At 37.1% G+C, this 20,285-nt stretch overlaps 1 protein-coding gene across 1 annotated transcript in view; it reads right to left on the bottom strand.

Annotated features, from left to right (window-relative positions):
* Window positions 1–20,285, bottom strand: part of adamts2a (ADAM metallopeptidase with thrombospondin type 1 motif, 2a) — a 64,214-nt gene that overhangs the window by 4,643 nt on the left and 39,286 nt on the right. The window contains exons 4-20 of the mRNA XM_084136940.1: window positions 19,627–19,829; window positions 15,380–15,463; window positions 14,629–14,785; window positions 14,147–14,252; window positions 12,489–12,632; window positions 12,255–12,387; window positions 10,456–10,569; window positions 10,217–10,362; window positions 9,967–10,142; window positions 7,282–7,415; window positions 4,168–4,291; window positions 3,967–4,047; window positions 3,477–3,640; window positions 2,686–2,845; window positions 1,675–1,807; window positions 1,326–1,533; window positions 232–361 (exon numbers count right to left, since the gene is read on the bottom strand). Coding sequence (XP_083993066.1) covers window positions 232–361; window positions 1,326–1,533; window positions 1,675–1,807; window positions 2,686–2,845; window positions 3,477–3,640; window positions 3,967–4,047; window positions 4,168–4,291; window positions 7,282–7,415; window positions 9,967–10,142; window positions 10,217–10,362; window positions 10,456–10,569; window positions 12,255–12,387; window positions 12,489–12,632; window positions 14,147–14,252; window positions 14,629–14,785; window positions 15,380–15,463; window positions 19,627–19,829 — 2,397 coding nt within the window. The remainder of the gene's footprint in view (window positions 1–231; window positions 362–1,325; window positions 1,534–1,674; window positions 1,808–2,685; window positions 2,846–3,476; window positions 3,641–3,966; window positions 4,048–4,167; window positions 4,292–7,281; window positions 7,416–9,966; window positions 10,143–10,216; window positions 10,363–10,455; window positions 10,570–12,254; window positions 12,388–12,488; window positions 12,633–14,146; window positions 14,253–14,628; window positions 14,786–15,379; window positions 15,464–19,626; window positions 19,830–20,285) is intronic.

Raw genomic sequence — 20,285 nt, 5'->3', positions numbered from 1 at the left:
TTTGAAGCTGCATTGAGAGTTGACATTTGGTCCTTCAAAACATTGGTTGCCATTGAAGTCCATTATATGGAGAAAAATCCTGGAATGTTTTCCTCAAAACCTTAATTTCTTTTCGACTTAAGAAAGAAAGACATCTTGGATGACATGGGGGTGAGTAAATTATCAGGAAATTTTCATTTGAAAGTGAACTACTCGTTTAAGTGAATTCTGAGGAGCTGTATAGACACTCACTTGAACACGGTGTCAGCAGACATGGTCTGATGTTCTCAGGCTTGGTGTCCATGCAGATGCCGATGGCATTATCAGGGGTGCTGCACATGACCTGCCGCTCCTGAGTCCCATTACCACAGGTCACTGAGCACTGCACATACATACACATATAAACATATAGCAGAATGTGACAATAATCCTCATTAACTTATAAACAGACTGCATTATGTTAAACATGACATTACGAGAATGCTTGTTTTGGGAATGTTTTGAAAATAAGGTTCTTACTGTACATTAGGATATAAAAGTAATCATATTTTAATAATAAAATCAAAATTGCAAGGAAAAAAAAGTCACAGCATAAAAGTAAAAGTAACCTCAAAAGGGACACCCTTAAAAATATACCCAGAAATGGGCTTTCCCTGCCAAACACAGAATTTCCCATTATTTGTGAGAAAACGCTTCCCCCGCCAAACACTCAATTTTCTGTGTTTCCGTGTTTTCAGTGTTATACGGTAGGGGGCGCTTTGACATTTTCTGAAAGAGCACTGAATATCCTGATCAAAACACAGGCGAAGAAGATGCAGAAACAAGCGATCTCATATGTAATCATATGCATATGTTAAATAATGCGATCAAGAGTTATTGCAATGGAAGTAAATGGTGACCAAAACTGCTTGGTTACCAACATTCTTCAAAATATATTTTGTGTTCCACAGAATTTTTTTTAAATAAATAAATAATATTAAACCGGTTTGGAATGACATGAGGGTGAGTTAATGATAACAGAATTTTCAGTTTTGGGGAAACTATTCTTTTAACATAATTAATAATGATGGTACAGTTGGACCTGAACTATTGTATAAAAACATATTATTTTGCCGTTCATAGGGATACACCATATATTCTAATTATTATTTATTATTAAAACTATTTTGTCTAAAAATGTAAAAAATAAAGCACTAAACACTAAAATCAATTTTAAATGCTACAAGTGAGTAACTTTGAGCATTAGATGGTGACAAAAATATGGGAAAAGAGCATGTACAATTAAATATCCAATATTGATCCAGAGTTTTTTTCTGTTAAATGAAAAAAATAAAAATCTAACTCGCCTGAGACCAAGGTCCATTTCTCCACTGTGCGGGGCATAGGTGACGATTACAGGGTCGTCGTCCTTCAGGCCGGTCGTCGTTGCAATATTTGGCGTTGATGGCTCTATATGAACCATCCAGTTCAGGTCTCACACAGCGCACAGGTCGAGTCTGAGAACCGGTCTTACCACATGATTTACTGCACTCCTCCCATTCTCCTGTCACCCAGCTGATATACACAATACACATTTAAAAAATGTCCACAAACCCCCATATTCCTTACACCATCATCTGCCACTCATTGTGTGTTCAAGTACAATTGTATGATATTGGTTTGAAAACTACCACATGGTGAACTTCATTTGCTTACATTGGTTCTGAGCACTCCTTCTGGTTGCAAGCTCGACTGATGGCACGGGGTTTGGGTATGTTGGCGCAGAGTGTGCGGTGTACCATTTTGCCATCCGACTTCCTCCGGCATCCAAAACGTGTGTACTGTTTCCCTGCAAGCCAGACAAATAGACAAAAGACCACAATACAAGCTGTTGTCTTCTACGGTTGATCCAAGTTTCAATCAAAGATTGTGTCTGTCAGGGTTGTCCCATGTTCAGAGGTGAACTGAGAATTAAATTATTTGATCAGTTTTCCTAAATTTGAATTGAATTTGAAGTGAGGTACCAAATACAGAATTGTAATTCAAACCTTAATTTAAGGAAGTAAAATTAAATAACAAACAATCAATACTTTTACTTTTCAGTATGAATTACACACAAATATGTTATCATATATGGTAATACTTTACTAATACTTTTATATTGCTACAAAATATTAATGTTACAAATAAATGCTGTTAAAATACTTTATATTAATAAAAAAATCCATAAAAATGAATCACGGTTTCCATAATAATATTAAGCAGCACAACTGTTTTCAACATTGCTAATAATATAAATGTTTTTTTGAGCACCAAATCAGCATATTAGAGTGATTTCTGAAGGATCATGTGACACTGAAGACTGGAGAAATGATGCTGAAAATTCAGCTTTGCCATCACAGGAATAAATGAAATTTTTAAAAATATTATTAAATAGAAAAGTTATTTTAAACACAAGTTTATTTTTACACAAGATATTTTTTTCTAAAACATATTAAAAAAAATCATACTGACCCCAAACTTTTTAATGGTTTTGTACATTAAACTTTTTGATTTGTTTGAAATGCCACCTATTCAAAAATATATTTTTAAATGAGTTTTTAATTGTCATTCCTAACTAAATTCTAATTTACATTACAATCTAATGACATTGTCAAATCAATTTAAATTTTAAGTCTATTGAAAGTGAATTGAAAATGAGAAATATTCTTCTATATTGCTGTGTACCTCCGCCACATGGCTTGGAACAGTGCGACCACTTCCTGAGAGCCCACTCGAAGTAAATTGTGTCGTCCTGAGGCAGGGTGTTCTCCATTGATGAGTGCGGGTCTTCAGGCAGGATGTATTTGTATGAAAGCGTGACTTTAGAAATGCTCTGAGAATGAACCTGGAGAAGATGTTTGATATTAGAGAAGTATGTTACTTTTATAAAATACATTCTATTGACTAGCCTTATTGCTATCATGTAATTTAACCTTAATTGTACTTACCAACTAGGCATAGTTAACCCAAAAATTTTAATTAATTTAACTTAATTTACTCACCCTCATGCCATCCTCAATGTAAATTACTTTCTTTCTTCAGATAAACACGAATGAAAATTTGTAGGAAAATAATCTGTAGATGCTTAAAAAAACCACACACAGCGATTGTGGCGGTAATCCATATAACCCCACAGGATGAATTAATGTTTTCTAAAGCGAAACAATAGGTTTTTAAATGGATTATTTTCCTAAAAATCTTTCTTTGTGCTTATCTGAACAAAGAAAGTCATATACTGTATAGAGAGGATGACATGAGGGTGAGTAAATGATGTATGTAATTAAATTAAATTAATTATGAATGTAAATGAAATTAAAAAAATATTTAAATTTTTGGGTGAACTACCGTCCAACTAGTAGTATTTAGAAATATACTAATAGATCTAGTGCCCTTATTATCCCTGAACTTCCTTTAGGTTTAGTTCTGGATTTATAGTTGTCTACTTTGGTCATTTTGGATATAATGCTCATTCTCACCATTATGAGAACTCCATATTTGAGGGGTCCGGTGGTCTGGACCATCTCCATGTCATCATTGTTAGCATACTCCCACGCCACGCCTTTCTCGATTACTGTACGTGACTCAGGAAAATCACCCTCGTCGTTCAGGAAAAGATGATCTGTGGCCTGGTTCTTCACCGCTAGCAGTGGACAATTTAACATTAGGACAATCTCATCTCCATGCAGTCCAATTTATGCACCCAGTGAGAAAAAACAGGAATCAGTCTTCATCAAGCTGATTTTATATGCGTTTCTTGTACCTATAAATCACAATTTTGGAAGGCATTACTTCAAAGTAGCTAAGGTGCTTCACGGCCAGTGAGCTGGAGCTCCTAATGTTATCAGTGCCAGGAGGAGTCCAAACCTCTCCATCAATAACAAACAGTGGGAGGCCAGACACTTGCACTATGAGGGCCAGTGTCTGAGTAATTAATCACACTGCCTTTTACTGAGAATGAGCTTCTACCTAGAATATGTGGAGTTCCTTTGAATTCACGGATCTGTACGTGGCGTGCTCCTCTAGGAATCTCCAGGATCTTCAGAAAACCTAAGAATGAAATTCATAAAAGCCAAAATGAGATTTGAAAATGGAAGGATTTCCTGATTATGATGAAATTTTAGAATGAATCTGGGTTGAAAACATTGAGTGACCTGCTTATGGACTCACCTGGTTTCCTTGTGCTGCGGGTGAAGTTTCCTTTGACAATCTTGCAGGTGGAGTTGTCTCCTCCACACACTCCACACTTATCGTCCTCTAGCTCTGACGCTATAACATTGTCACAGCCCACTTTCTGTGCAGAGAGCAGGGTTTAAGAGAACCAAGAATATATAGAGAGATGTAGGTCCAACTTAGGTGCTGACCTTGGATAAGTTGAGCAGATTCCAAGAAATGTTATTTCATAAAATATTTTTTGCAGGAACTTTTTGGAATTCATTCAAGGTGCATTTTTTTCATTATAAAGGCACAATATGTAAGATTTTTGGATTAAAATATCCAAAAACCACTAGAACAATGTTATATTGAGTAACACTTTATTTTACAGTGTCATTGTTACATGTTACATGTAATTACTGTAGTACTAACTATAAATTATGGCATAATTACATACAATTAACCCTAAACCAAACCCTCATGCTAATCCTAACCCTATAGTAAGTACATGTAGTTAATTAATATTACTCAGTACTTAAATGTATAATTACACTGTAATACTGACACCTTAAATAAAGTGTAACCTTATATTGTATATTTTGTTGACTTGTGTACTTACATTATCCCAAATGTTCCCAAGAATGTTTGGTGATTTTCGAGTAGCATTATAACATAACTTTCAACACACTGAAATGTATCTAATATGATAAACCAGCGCTGCGTTACCCCACATACGCATGACCGGAAGACGCGAAAGCGGTCGTCTGCGGAATAATAAAAGCTCCACTGCTCTCGAGCTGTGTGTCGTGCTTGTCTCTCATTAGCAATCGCTCCAGCGGCTTCATTCCACTCCAACGGCTTTCAGCCCCACCCTGCTTCATGTAATGCTAATACATTTTTAATAAATTAGCTCATCCGTGAATATGATTTCTACCCGAGTCCCATCAGATTTTTTCCACCGCCTAATAGAGGTGAAGACAACAACTCCCATGTGTCACGATTAGCCACGCACTCCCTGGGTGATTATTACAGACTCCATTTCCCATCATGCATCTCCCTGGACTGATTACACCATACACCTGCACTGATTACACACACACACCTGCACCTCATGTTCAAACACTAAGCCACACTCACACAACACTCTGGGCGAAGTGTTGTTTTGCTGCTGCGAACGTTTCCAAGCGGTTTCCATGTGTTTACCTGCCTGTTGTGACCTTGTCTGTTCCTGATCTTCTGCCTGGTTCCTGTATCCTGTTTGTTTGTTGACCACGATTTTGCCTGATCTTCTCTGCTGTGTTTGCTGGTGTATGACCCTTGCCTGGTGACTACTCTGTTTAATAAAGACAAGCTGCACTTGGATCTGAATGACTCCTATGCATCGTAACCAAAGAGTATAGAAGTACCAAGAGGCGAAACTCAATAGAACGGTCCATTGCAACAAACGCACCCATGCGCAGAGCTGCAGCTCCGCCATCTTGGACTGAACGCAACACAGCTGTCATAGAATTGAACGATACCGGTTCCAATTCAAAAGCGGTTAAGGGAACTAAATAGAAGTTTCTAGTTTTTAATATCTCTATGCAGTTAAAGGGTTAATTTAGTGATAACAATGAATTAATAAAGCAGTCATTTGCCAGGTTAGGTGTTCATATATCTCTGAAAATATGTGATTTAAAAAGCCCATTTCGAGTCTTGACTCAATTTCGACCAAATACGTAACGTTAGCAAACTGTTACTGCGGTTATGGGATAGCTTACATTAACGTTACAGCACCTGTTATCGTTGACGTTAGCTCACTTTAACGTTAATAAAAACCTTTTCTACTTTACCTCTCTGGATCTTTGGGGAATCTATGAAATGCTAGTTGATTGGTTGTATACTGGTAGTTGTTGCAGTTGATGGCAGAACACTGTTTTCTTTGTTTCCAATTATTTCCAGACATAATGTTAATGCTGTATACGGTAGTTGTGCTAACGGTAAAGCCGTTGGTTCAGTCCAAAATGGCGACAGCAGCGCCATCTAGCGATTGTTGTCAAAACTGCAACGGAGTTTCGCCTCTTGGTACTTCTATACTCTTTGTCGTAACACCATGATTCCGCAAAATCACGGTGTCATCAAGCTACGCCTTTGTTTTGAATAAGCGACCTCTAGTGGTGAAAATTACATATTGTGCCTTTAAAAGCCTTCACTCATGAAGAAATTATCAGTAGTATTATTAAAAATAAAAAAATATCACACTAGTGACATGCAATAATGCGAGTGGGTCACCTCTTGAGTCCTTCTATGATGAGATGACCAGCCAAATACAAAATTCATGCGTAATAATCATGGGCTACTAATAGGAAAATAAATACTGCAAAAATATTTTTTAATTAGTATTTTTTCTCAGTAAAAACATCCAAAAATATACTTTATAACAATACATAATTGCAAAGATAATTGCAAAAGACTTGTCTACAGAGCAATTATATATAATTTCAATTTCTTCAAAATACTTCTCCAAAATATTTACATTTGAACTAAAAGCCTTTGCTTTTGTGTGTGGTGCAGCAACCATAGCAGTAAATGTCCTTTTAAAGGCTAAGACAACATTATGTGTGGATGGTACATTAGCTCTAAACTCAATCCTAATTCAAACCAGTACACCTATTTGCCAATAAAATCAATAAAGTTAAAGATGTTTGGGTAGGAAACACTCTTGAGTACACAACTGAATGGAAACAATCACAGATCCTCTCTTTCCCTTACTGAGTGCCGGTGCCAGAACAAATTCAAACCATCCTTTTCCAAACATTCACAGCCCCCTCAGATTATAAAGCAATACATATCGGAATGCACTTTATCTTTTAATTCCAGTAGCAAAACATAGAAATCTAAGCATGTACTTCATCAATCTGCCCTACCCACAGGACATCACAGTCATGTATTCCACCCAATAACAGAACAAGCTAAAAACAAACCATTCAAGAGAGTTTTCTGTTCTAGCTCTACACTTTAACTGGCAATGAGGAGTGGAAAGGCCTCAGAAAGCTGATTATATTAGACCTGATATTATTCATTCTATGGCATTTTGGAGGATTAACTTCAGTGATGGATGGTTTGTGTGTGTGTTTGAATAACCTTTACCTCACACTCCCCACGCACACACACACTGTAAGGGTCTTTGTAGGAACAACGTGTTCCGTCATGCACCATTCTCTTCATGGGCACCACGTCTCCGGTCTCTTTTGACTGGCAGTATAGTTGACATCTCTCGTCAGCTGTCCAAAAAAAAAAAGCAAAAACAAAAACAGACCACAGACAAATTCATACAATTCATTTTTGTAGCTATTTGTATGCGAGGTGCAGTTTTAGCACACATACATTTTTGTATGGTTGCACAGACACTGAAATTAATAATAAGCATTAAAATTGCAGTAAGCGATTTCTGAGAAAGGCTGTTGATATTTGAAATCACCACAACACGCCCCCTACCCAAAAGGACCACACCCCTATCTTGATAGTTCCACCCTCAAATTCACAAACACAGGCACCTCCCTCATCATGAGTGGACACACCCCTTACTGCTGATTGGCTACAGGTGTGTTTTGGCGCTTTCAACAGTGTTTTTTCAGAAATCTTTTATAAATATGCCTTAAAGGGTAACTAAACCCCTGGTCAGAGCCTGACTCCACCCACTGGCAATATTTGAAAAATGTTGGAAAAGTAGGCAGAGCCCAGCAGAGGGGGGGCGTGCATCTGAGGCAAGGGCGTGGTTAGCTGGTGCCCTCTGACGTTAGAGGGTACCACAACTTTCAATAAGAAAATTCAACTGCAGTAGCCACCGTTCAACCTGAAGAGGGCAGCACTCAGACGTTTTTACACCATATTTTGTAGAATTAAAACACTTTAAACACAAATGGCAAAAAAATTACTTGAATCAATGAACAGCATTAATAAAGCCCCAGTGTTACAGATCATTAACTAAAAAAAGTTGTTTTAGAGTTTAGTTAGCCTACCCTTTAACATTACTTGTGTGCATCTTGAGACAAATCAATGGCACTGAGATATTTTAAGATATGCCAGTGCATGTTGCTTTCAGTTAAAACAGGTTAAAACAACCGGGGGATGGTGTGTTTTGAAGGATTATGTCATTATGATTATATCTCAAGCTGACACTTTATAATTTTAAAATAAATTAAATGTATTATTTTGCATACATTTTGTTTAAAAACATCTGTATATGACACAGTATAACTGGGACTGTACAATTTTAATAAAAAACAAAAAAATAAATCCTGGTTTCCAAATAAATATTAAGCAGTATTAAACGGTTTTAAACATTGATAATAATAAGAAATGTTTCTTGAGCAGCAAATCATCATATTAGAATGATTTCTGAAGGATCATGTGAGAATGAAGACTGTATGATGCTGAAAATTCAGCTTTGCTATCAAAGGAATAAATTACTTAGATTTAATACGAATACCAGTGATATCGTTGCGGTGTATGTGTCCTAAATGAAGGTGTCTGCTACATGAACGTTGAATGAACGTTTCTGCAACCACTGCAACATTGTTCATACTATGTACAGAAAGCAAGACTGTTTATTCCTCTCAGCAGTAGAAGAGGACACTGGAGTGGTTATTAGCTGGATAGTACCTGCATTCCTTTTACTTCAGCCCCAGTGGATAACTGGAGATGCCATTGCTGCTTAATCACATTTCCATGTGCCTTTCTTCCAACTGCTGCTATCCAACGCTTGGCTGATGCCCTTCTCAGTGACTGGGCCAAACCTTTGGCGAATGTATCCAAGCAGCTAAGAGTGACTCTCCAGTTGAGTGACAACCCTATTACTCTTTCTAAATTCTTAATGTTAATGTTACCAATTAAATACATAAATAATGAGACCATAATCCTGAAGGACAGAAAAATCCCAGCCAAAAAACAAATTTGGGGGGGGGGGGATTTTTCCCCAGAAAGGAGTTTGGGTTTCGTCCTTTCCATTAATTTAATTTCCGTTCTCTTTGTTGCTGTTCTGCATTGAGGTTTTAATGGCACAGCATAAAAGAAGATATCCCTGTAACACTTTACAATTAGGTCTAATTTGTTAACATTAGTTAATGCATTGACTAACACAAACTAACAACAAGCAATTTTTTACAGCATTTAACCTTTGTTAATGTTAGTATACATGTTTGTGCATTAACTAATGTTAACAGATCCAACTTTTGATCTTACATTTTTTTACTAGTGTAACCAGTCCTACTGACCTGCCCTGAGCGGGAATCCGGCATGGGAGGCGGGCGCTCTAACAAGGAAGCTAAAGACCACAGCCTCTAGTGTAAGTGGCTAGAGCGTTTCTTGAGATCAGGGGAGTGAGGTTTACATGCACAGCTCTTACTGGCCTACGACAGTTACACTAGTAAATGCTGATATTAACATTAACTAAGATCTATTCATGCTAACTAATGTAGTTAACTAATGTTAACAAATAAAACCTTACTGTAAAGTGTTACCGATATCTCAAAATGCAGAAGCGTAAAGTTACTAGAATACAAAGAAAAGTGGTTCTAAATGCCACATAATAACTTCCTTGAACACAGATTACAGGGGCGAGGGAATGCATTTACAGAAAACGTAGCTTTGTGAATATTTAAAAAGCACATTCCTTTGAACGAAAGACGAACATGGACCAAGACACATGGCGAACATCAGGAAGCATTAAAATGAAAAGTATAACATGTGAGTGTGCCAATGTCTTTTTCACCTCCAACCAAAGTGGAAAATGATTTGGGGATTAATAACACTAAATAAATAGCTTTGACTCACGTTCAGGGTGCTCGTAGGGCAGCCAATGGTGTTTGGTGTCTTCATGCTCAAAGTGGGGGTTCCACATCTTGCACTGCTCCTCTCTGAAGTCAGCCAGGGCCTTTGCACACTCCTCCATGTTACAGAGCTGGAACTCATAGTTGTTTCCATAACAAGTGCGCCCCCCATTGGCCGGACTAAAACACAGAACAGGTTTGTTTAAGTCAACAGACGAGAAAGGTGATGGGACGATCAATCTAAAGACACTCACATTGGGTTGTTACACTCTCGAGTGCGGAACCGTACTCCACCACCACAGGTCCGAGAACAGGAACCGAACTTGGTCCACTGACCCCAGTGGCCATCCTGCCTAAGAATGTCTGGTGTCAGCTTGATACAGTAACCCTTAAAACAGTGCTAGAGAAATAGAGAAAAGTAAAAGATAAAAGTGGTATCTGTTATTTTGGTTCTGTGTAATGTACAGTAGAACAGAGGGTCTACAAGTCCAACCTTTCCTGGTGCACACTTGGTCCCGTCGATAGGAGGGCCCTTCTTGGTCTTGCAGAAGAAAGGGTTCTCGGGGTGGCTGCACCACAACTGCTTGCAAGGATCGTAGGTGCTGTACTAAAAGAAACAGTCATGCTCTCATTCATACACGCAGCCTGTGAAAGCTAAAGCTTGTGAGACAAGCTCAGATTACATGGTTGTATGGTGGCAGGGAGATAGAAAAGTGACAGAGGACTTGTGTTTTTTAAAAGGTTTTCAGAGATTTTATTTTGATTTACTTGTTTACAGGTGAATTCCCTGCTTGCACCTGCATAAACAACGTTAGTTCTTAATATAAGATGATACACATATAAGTGGGGTCCAAGAGTCCCCCCCCCTTTTTTTTTTTTTACTTGTCTAACAGGAAACCATTAATGACAATGGGCAAAATGTGCACAACCTAACCCTGTGTAATTTATTACTTTTTTATTATTATTATAAATTAAATTATATAATAACCATACACTCTCAGAAAAAAAAAATGCAAATCTTGTGCCTTTAGGGGTACAACAGTCACTGGGGAAGTAACCTTAAAGGGACAACTTTGTACCTTATTTACCCATAAAAGTTCATAGTAGTACCTTACATATTACAAAATGGTTAAAAAATGTGTCCCTTGAAGGTTAACTCTTGTACCCCAAAGGTAAAATTTTTGAAGAAGAAGAAAAGACCCGAAAACTGTAAAATTGAATGATCATGTTTTCCTGCATTCTCTTTGAGAATGATCCAAAGAGCATATTGTGCCTCAATGGAAGCAAGAACACATAATCATCTGTATAAAGAGTTACATGAGCAATGTCATTTGATTAATCATATTAGAAATAATATAGAAACTTAAAGGGTTAGTTCCCCAAAAATGAAAATTCTGTCATCAATTACCCTCATGTCGTTCCAAACTTTCGTTCATCTGCAGAACACAAATGAAGTTCTGTTGATAATCTATGAGCTGTCTGTCCCTCCACTGACAGCTACGCAACTAACACTTTCAAGCCCCATTAAGGTAGTAAAGAAATCATTAAATTAATCCATGTGACTCAAGTGGTTAAACCTCAATTTTATGAAGCGACGCAAGTGCTGGTAAACACAATGTACTACTTTATTTACAAAATATTAATCTACAACTCGTGTTTACGCAACACCTGCTCTCGTGTCAACACAACACACATGTGTCATGGTGCTCTCATGAGAGCGCGCTGGAGATTCATATTTTGTAAATAAATTATGTTTTTTTTTTTTTTGCACAAACAAAGCACTTGCGTCACTTCATAAAATCACGTGATCACATGGATTACATTTATGATGCCTTTACTACCTTTCCGGGGCTTGAAAGTGGTAGTTATGTAGCTGTCAATGGAGGGACAGAAATATCTCAGATTTTATAAAAAAATATCTTCATTTGTGTTTCGAAGATGAACAAAAGTCTTACGGGTTTGCAACGACATGAGGGTGAGAAATTAATGACAGAATTGTTATTTTTGTGTGAACTATCCCTTTACATACTCCTCCTTTATTTTATCTCATGGCTTTTCACAGTTTGAAACTTTAAAAAAAAAGAAAACTATAAATGTATTTATTTGATGGTTTAAATGAAAACAAACATCGCACATTTTCAGCCTATCTCTTATTATCTTAACTTTTTGGACTCCACTGTATACTACATTGCTGCATTCACTAACTATAAATCCTACTAGTTTATGTGGTTGGATGTGGAGTCAGATGGCATGTCAGGTTGGTTGGTGTGATAAAGTTTCTGTTTCACTCACCGCAGTGCACATCATGTAGCCCATGCCAAAGTCAAAGCGGCACTGTTCGTTCATAGAGTAATGCAGACCAGGCAGCTGGGGCAGAGTTGGCCACTCATGATCAAAAGGGTCGTCGCGAAGACAGTCATATGTACTGCATAAGTAACAGCACTATTTTAGGATTTACAATCAATGAACGGGGTGAATATGTTCATATACTACAAATCAGGAATCTACAAAAACACAATTACTCACTTGAGGTATCGCCTGAGCTCCTGTTGACTGCATAAGGACCAGTGAAAGCGATGGAAGGCTGCTTGAACCAGAGGAGCCATGATACTGCCCATGGGAACCTCATCCCCGCACTCATTCGCCTGGCCGTCATGCTCCATCCCCAGTCTGAATATAACAAACGAATATTACTCTCTCAGTCATCTTTTGTACTTAAAGGAAACATGGGTGAGAGAATGTAAATATGTAATACATAATATATTATGTATATTATGATATAATATAATATCTAATTAATTAAAATATAAGGATGCACCGATTCTGTCATGTTCGGTTTAAGTTAAGTTTCATTTTCATGGACTGTTAGTTTGTTTCTCTTCAGTAACCTGTTTCCTCTGCTCCTTTGTTCCGTTTTCCCAGCCAGTCATTAGTTTCTATGGAGATTCATTCAATCAGCACATCTGTTCGCCATTGAGCTTATTATCTTTGTATATTTAAGCTCCTCTTTGTTTTCAGTTCTTTGTCTGGTATTGTCTTGTGTTACGGTGCCTGCATACCTGTGGATTATCAGAGTGTGTTTTATTGAATAAATACTTTTGTTTTGGAATCTTTATCATCTTCATCGGACCTAAAGCATTACAGATGCCAGTTTTTAACCCAATATTTTGGTACTTGCTGATACTGACACCTGTATTTTCAATGCATTTGTAATTTTAAAATATAGGGTAGAGAAACCAACAAAATATAAATCATATTAGTTCATTAAATTCATTTAGTAAATATATATATATATATTTTTCAGGCTTAATTTTGTCTGTTAGAATGTGTTATACAAGTTTCTGTTATTTGTACTGTTCATACCATTTATACATGATGTTTACCTGTAATCATGTAGGGAACCACCCATTATACATAAATCAAGCACTCGTGTCTATGCTACTGCGTGAAAATATTGAATTTATGTTTAATATTCTATTAATTAAATACATTTACTTCATAGACATCCTTAATCTCTGATATCTCCATTCTGCTCCCTGTTTGTTCTGGACACAAACACTGTATATATGCTGTGTCGTCTTGGTTTTTGGTATCGGAACATTTTAATGCGAACGAGTACAAGTGCTTGAGCGCAGAATCGGCCTGATACAAGTATCAGTAATTGTGGCATTTTCTAGTTTTATTGCTAATTTTTGTGCCATATAAATACTGCTCTGGTTAAAAAATAAAATAGTCTGATATTCAAAGATATTGCCTTATATTTTATTGGGTGGTAAATAATAGAGCAAATACCAGTAAATTAACTAGCGTAAACCTTAGCGTAAATTAGTACCTTGCATGATTCAAGTACTCTCCTGCCATAAACTTTCTGAAAGGGAAACTCCAACAAATGCATATGCAATAAGGTCAGCTGCAAAAATAACTGTGTCCATACCTTTTCAGCACAAATTTTTCATTGCGTGGCTTTAGTAAATCCTGACAGTAGTTTTTTATGCAAAAAGAGGGTTTGCGCTGGCACAAGCTATTAGTAAATCTGGCCCATAGTGGCTTGACTTGAGGACTTGACTGTAGTTCAACTACTTTAAATTAGGAGTATCTTGAGGCTTAACACTTTCATATTCGCTTCTCCAACATTGGTCAGTGGTGGCAAATTATGGTGGAAGTTCTGATCAAGTTTTTCTCACACATGTCCTGTCTCATGGGCCACAACAAAAGCAGAGGAGAAGCCATCCTCGTGGTTCAGAGTGCAGCTTCTCACAGGGTGACACATTCCTGTCACAGGAGCATAACCTGCGAAGAAAGGGAAGATAAAAGTCAGAGTAGAAAAGTATTAACAGTCGCATAAACAACAGTCTGTCTGCCTCAAATCGACAAGTCTTGCTGAAAATAACTTAGTGTAACTCTCCTCTTTACATGAGTTTTAGCTGAATTTTATATGCTAGAGTTGTCAAAAAGTATATGAAATTTAAAAATGTGACGATACCAGCATTTGACCACAATGGCCAATCAGAGGTGTTTAAGAATCCATTCAGCAGGGCTCAAAATGCTAGAGGGAAATGCTGGTATCGTCACATTTATTTTTATTTCAGTACCAACTTGGTACCGAAGTCTGTACTTTTGACAACTCTAGCACATGCATCATGTTATGTTTTCATAAAAGTATTACCCTGCATGCCAGTGGGCCCAAACTCCTGCCTGGTGAGGAAAATGGCATGATCGTGGTATTCTGCATCATTCTTGTCCTCTTTCTGCTGCAGGAAGGCCCAGCGACAGACGTTCTCCAGACTCTGAGAGGCGTTGCCCAGCTCAATCAAACCCATGGACTGACAAAACCAACACAAATCACAGGTTCATACACTCCCACTTTGTCAACGAGGGATGTCGCTAGACCCTTTTTACTGGGGCATGATCAATTATCATAAATCAATTACCAGATTTCAATTTAGTTTCAGAATTTAGAATACAATCTTAGATTACAAGATCTTAGAATAAAAGAGACAATTCGAAAACAAATCAATCAAAGTCTTTCGTAGACGTCAAAAGTATGCAGTGAACTTCAACACCACTTTTACTGAACCTAAAAGAATTAAACTTATGTTTTCAATTTTCGCAAATATTTTTTTTAGTCTACACAATTTTCGCATTTTAAGCTTTAAAAGATTCTTAGGCATTCAGGCTCCAGACATAAATCCAAAAGTCTAACTTTAAAACGATCTTCTTCAGCTACAGCGGTGAGACTTTGCTTTGGATTGCGATAACAGGATATACTTCAAAACAGTCTCTGTTGGACAGTCGAGTACACTAGATTATCATATTAAGATATTCACGTTAAGATATTTTCATACTTTGAAGTGCTGTTGATACAACCAATGTCATCCAAAATAGTTTCAGAAGGAAGCTGGCTGATGCCGTCTTACCTTGGAGGAGCAGAGCATCATGATTCTAACCAGGACAACATTAATATTGGCACCCAGGGAGCTGTCCTGATAAATCTCATTCACCTGTGGAACGATTCATAAGAAAAACATAAAGGATAAACAAGAAGAAAGGTAACACAAACACAGCCTTAATAGAGACAGCCTAGACGTGATGCATGGATGTGTAATTCGTCTGGGCAATAACACGGATGCCAAAATGATGTAGGCAGGAAAAACTGTCACAGACTCACAGAGCCAGAGGCAATTTGAGAAGTTGAGAGTTTACTGCCTGTGAGATGAAAAATGCACAGCCTTACAGTCACCTTGAGAAGGTTTTAAAGGTGAACCCTGAACCCTGAGTCATCATTTACTAGTGCCTTGACATGTGTTTACATGTGTCTATTGTACATGTTCATTCAGATCTTTCAGGCAGAGATTTTTAAATGAAAAAAAAATATATATATTTCTAGGTTAAAATTTGTATGTAAAAAGTATATATAAAAGTGACATCCTGGAACCCTCAAGGTAACTCGGAGGAAAAAAAGTGTTAAAAAATTTATAAAAATGCTTATTAAAAAAGTTTATTAAAAACAAATGTAAGAGAATTGAACAAGGAGGGGTACAGTGTTATCTCAAAGAAAGAGAAAGAAAGACACCCCTGCATATCTGCATCCCTTCATAAAAGAACACAGATTTAAGATCCCAAGTTCAATTTCAGCATTACATGGGCCTAAAGAAGAGAAACAGTTTCACCATGCTCACACCTGACTTCTCTCCACTCATTTACACAATGCCCTGGGGGAACCTGGGAAGAAATCTGTAAGGAGGCGCTAAGCTCTGGCTAAATGATCAGGGTGTGTAAGAAGGAAAACGAATGAAGCACTAAACCACACACACACACACACACTCATACAAAAAAGACACTGACAGATGGATGACAGCTCGACTAGAGGCTGTTTAAAAATCTGAGCCTGATTATGGAGAGCAGACACTGAGCTAGCTATAGTTTCCACTAGAACGCTTCAACCTCTCACCAGAATGCATACAGATACAATTAGATGCCTATTCCTTATAACATCCCTTGTTTTTCAATGAAACTAAACTTTAGATGAGTGTGTGTTCACATAATCACAGATGGCTCCGGAATCAACTGTTACTGTAACAAGATAATAATTTTAATACAAATCTTTGGATATTAGTCACCATGAAATCAAAATTGGCATTACTTTTTTTATGGAATATTGCAGTATTTATTATGAATGATTTATCTTCTCTTCTCTGATGATGCGTTTACTGGCGCAAGGGCGGGACAACCTGTCACTCACATGACATGACATCACAGCAATAGCAAACCACGACCATCCAATCAATTCCCCAACATTTTTTTCTTGTTTGAAAAGCCATTTCACTCGGATATATGTCACAATAGGGAAGAAAAGAATATATCAATTTATTGATATATTGAAAGACTCCTAGAATGTCAAGAATGAATGATGAAAAATAAACGGTACAAATACATTTTAGAGCAACCAAACTGTTTTAGGGTACATTTACACAACAACGATGTACTAAAAATGGAAAAAAAATTCCTTTGCGTTTTTTTTTTTTTTCCGTACAAAAGACAATTTTGTCAAAATGACTAACGCTGCGAAAATGACAAAATTTGTGAAAACAGTGACTAAAAGTGCTGTATTATGCATGCCAGGCCAGTAGTTGGCGATGTCACTTAATACGTAATACACATGTGCACAACGTCACCGTTTTCACAAATTTGCGTTTTTGTAGTTTACACAGAGTATCGATTTCAAAAACGTGCACTTTGGAACCTGCTTTCAAAACTTTGCACTTTCAGGCCCTCAAAACGCCATTGTCGTGTAAATGACGGCCAAAAACTTTTTAGGTAAAAGAAAAAAGGAAACCATGGTAAACGACTAGCGCACATGGTAAACGGTTTTGGTTTGCTGTCCGCTATAGAGGGGTTCGGAAAGGATATTCTACTTGAGCTCCGATTTGGCCCCCCCAGAGAAGGGGAGGAGGAGGGATGCCAAAAGAACTGAAGACAGGGTAAGAAGCTGCTTTAATATCCTGCCATTAATTTGAAGATTAGGGTGTACTCCTCTCGAAATTATGTTTAACTTCACTTGATATTACATAAAATATTTAATTTTATATTATAAAAAAATCATTATTATATATTTATAATGAGAGAAATAAAAGATGTTTCCTTGTTGTTAAAGTAACAATTCATTATTGTTGCTAAGCATATCAGTCTCCAAGAAACAGTGCCAAGTAACCTTGTTCCCACCTGAAACCATGTGTCTAGGCACTCAGTAATGACAGCTATGTAACCCGGCACATTAATGACTATTATCAGCACATACTGTCTTGTTTGTATTCTCTTTTCTCCCACACACACACACACACACACACACCATACTAATCACCTTAGCAGCAAGTCTCTCATTAGTGCTGGCTGTCTCTGGCCCTCTCCAGGACCCTGTCAGGATTTTATTAGTCCAGATCTCAGCTTGTCTTTAGCAGGTAGCTAATTGACGTGTAAGAGGCCAAAGTTCCAGAAAATCATTAGGACTTAATTAATAATGCAGCAAGGTATACCATCGGAGCTTGTCTTCTGCTTAGCCACGGAACCGCCGTGCAAACAAAATTGAAGTGTGAATGAGAGAACTATGAGCATGGAGGAACACTGGAATATAAGTTGCAAGACCTTTGGAACTGGTAGTCACTTTTATAAACATACTTTACACGAGCACAAAAACGAAAAAGTTTCTAGCTATGCAAATTCGATTTTGTGTGTTTTTGCGTTTCAAAATGTCAGACCGCAGTTCATAACGCTAAGCAAATATGCATTGCATTTTGTACATTTCCACAAGGGGCACTATAACAGACACTAGAGTAAACATTTTTCTTCTATGGTTAGTTTTATTTAGTTAGCATGTTTATAGCTAGCTATCTAAACACTTCTGGTTTATTGTCACAGGCATTTGAAGGTAATTCTGAGATTTGTTACCACCACAGCAACATAAAAGTTTGTGTTAAGTATCTTCAAATTGATTACGGGACACTGGATCTGGGGTTTTCTTTGCACACTACCATAAAGCCAAAACGAGACTAAAATAAAAAAAAGAAAAAGGAGGGAAAGACAGAAAATGTTTAGTTATGCAGGTTTGACGGCCAGTTCATTGCAAGTCTGGTCTTGTCGAGGATCTCAAGTACATCAATCTTTCAGGTAGGAAACTCTGTCAGGGATGTGGATGTAATTTCTTGACTTAGAGCAGTTGTCAGGGAAAAAGATGGAGGTTTGGCTCAGCCTCCGACATCCAAGCATTGAGTACAGTAATGCTAATTTCCCTCTTTGAGTTTGATATAATCATCGTTGGATATAACAATGATACTGTCTGCAAAGTGACATTGTGGAACCTAAAAGTTCCTAAGGTAAATTACTCGTCATTTAGCAGACAAATACATAAGCAAAAGCCCTTTAGCTAATGCCTCAACTTGAAGTAGAAGAACTCTTTCCCTGAACTCTTAAAGGAATAGTTCACCCAAAACTGAAAATTGTCATCCTTTACACACCCTCAAGTTGTTGATGTTCTTTATTTTGTCACCCTCAATTTCTTTCCTGTGTTGAACATAAAAAGAAAATATTTTGAAGAATGTTGGTAACCGAACAGCTGATGGACCCCCATTGACTTCCATTGTATTTTTTTCCATGCTATGGAAGTCAATGGGGCCCATTTTCTTCAAAAATATCTTTTGTGTTCAGCAGAAGAAAGAAACTCATACAGGTTTGGAAAAACTTAAGGGTGAGTAAATGATGACAGAATTTTTGCCTGAACTATCCGTTTAATAATAAAGGCAAAAGGGTGTTTTCACAACAGTGAAATAGAAGAACCATTTCGGGATTACCAAAAAACCTTACCATGAACAGTTCTTAAAAGAAAAATGTTTTCTTAGTGTAAAGAACTTTTTAATAATCTGAAGAACCCTTTTGCTCTGTAAAGAACCTTATGCGCAACGCAAAGATTCCATGTTAAAGGTTCTCCATAGAAGCCAAAAAAGAACCTTTATTTTTTTTAAGAGTGTGGGGAAAACTGAGGATTTTGCTTTGCTTATGATAATAGGGTAATCTCAGAACCTCTTCAAACTATGTACAAAAGGTGTAAAAATGTACACATATTTACATGAAATCAGTGTAAATTCTTTCTAATGGAGTTTGGGAAACTTACAATGTTCATGAGTGTGAGGAGGTACTTCTGGATGTGCTCTCTGCCATGAAACATCACCACAGAGCAGTCCACCCCCAACAGAACCTCAATGTTAAAGATCTCATCTTCATACGTCTCTCTGCGAGCTCGTATATTGCTCTTCATTTTTTTCTTAACAAGGTGGGGTAAATACTCCATTCCAGCCAGACCACCCAAAGGGGAACCTGCAAAAAAATGCACACAAAATATTCAAGAATACAATTTAAAGAGGTCAAATAATGGAGAATCAAATTTCCTGTGATCTTTTGGGTACAATGAAAACATACTGTAACTTTCAGAACCAGAAGTGGAGCACAGAGGAAAACAATATTAAACAATAATAAAAAAAGTATGATGACCCTTGGGAAAAAGAAGTACACTTTGGCATACTTTTTAAAAAGAGCAGTCCTACTTATTAAGGAAATAATACTTAGTATATATACAAGAACATACTAAAGTGCGAAGTGAATGTAATGTTTTCGAGTACTTAATTTGCATACTTTTTGCAATTAAGTTAAAATGTATTTTAGTTAAAATTTATATTTAATGCAATTAGTTGAACTTCTTTAATTAGTTGAATTAGTTGTAAGAGTGTTTTATTTATCCACATAACTAGGATTTAAGAACATCTTTAGCAGTTT

The sequence above is a fragment of the Abramis brama genome (assembly GCF_963993115.1).
Source record: "Abramis brama genome assembly, chromosome: 15".
Lineage (NCBI taxonomy): Eukaryota > Metazoa > Chordata > Actinopteri > Cypriniformes > Leuciscidae > Abramis > Abramis brama.
This window is presented reverse-complemented; position numbering and strand designations above follow the sequence as displayed.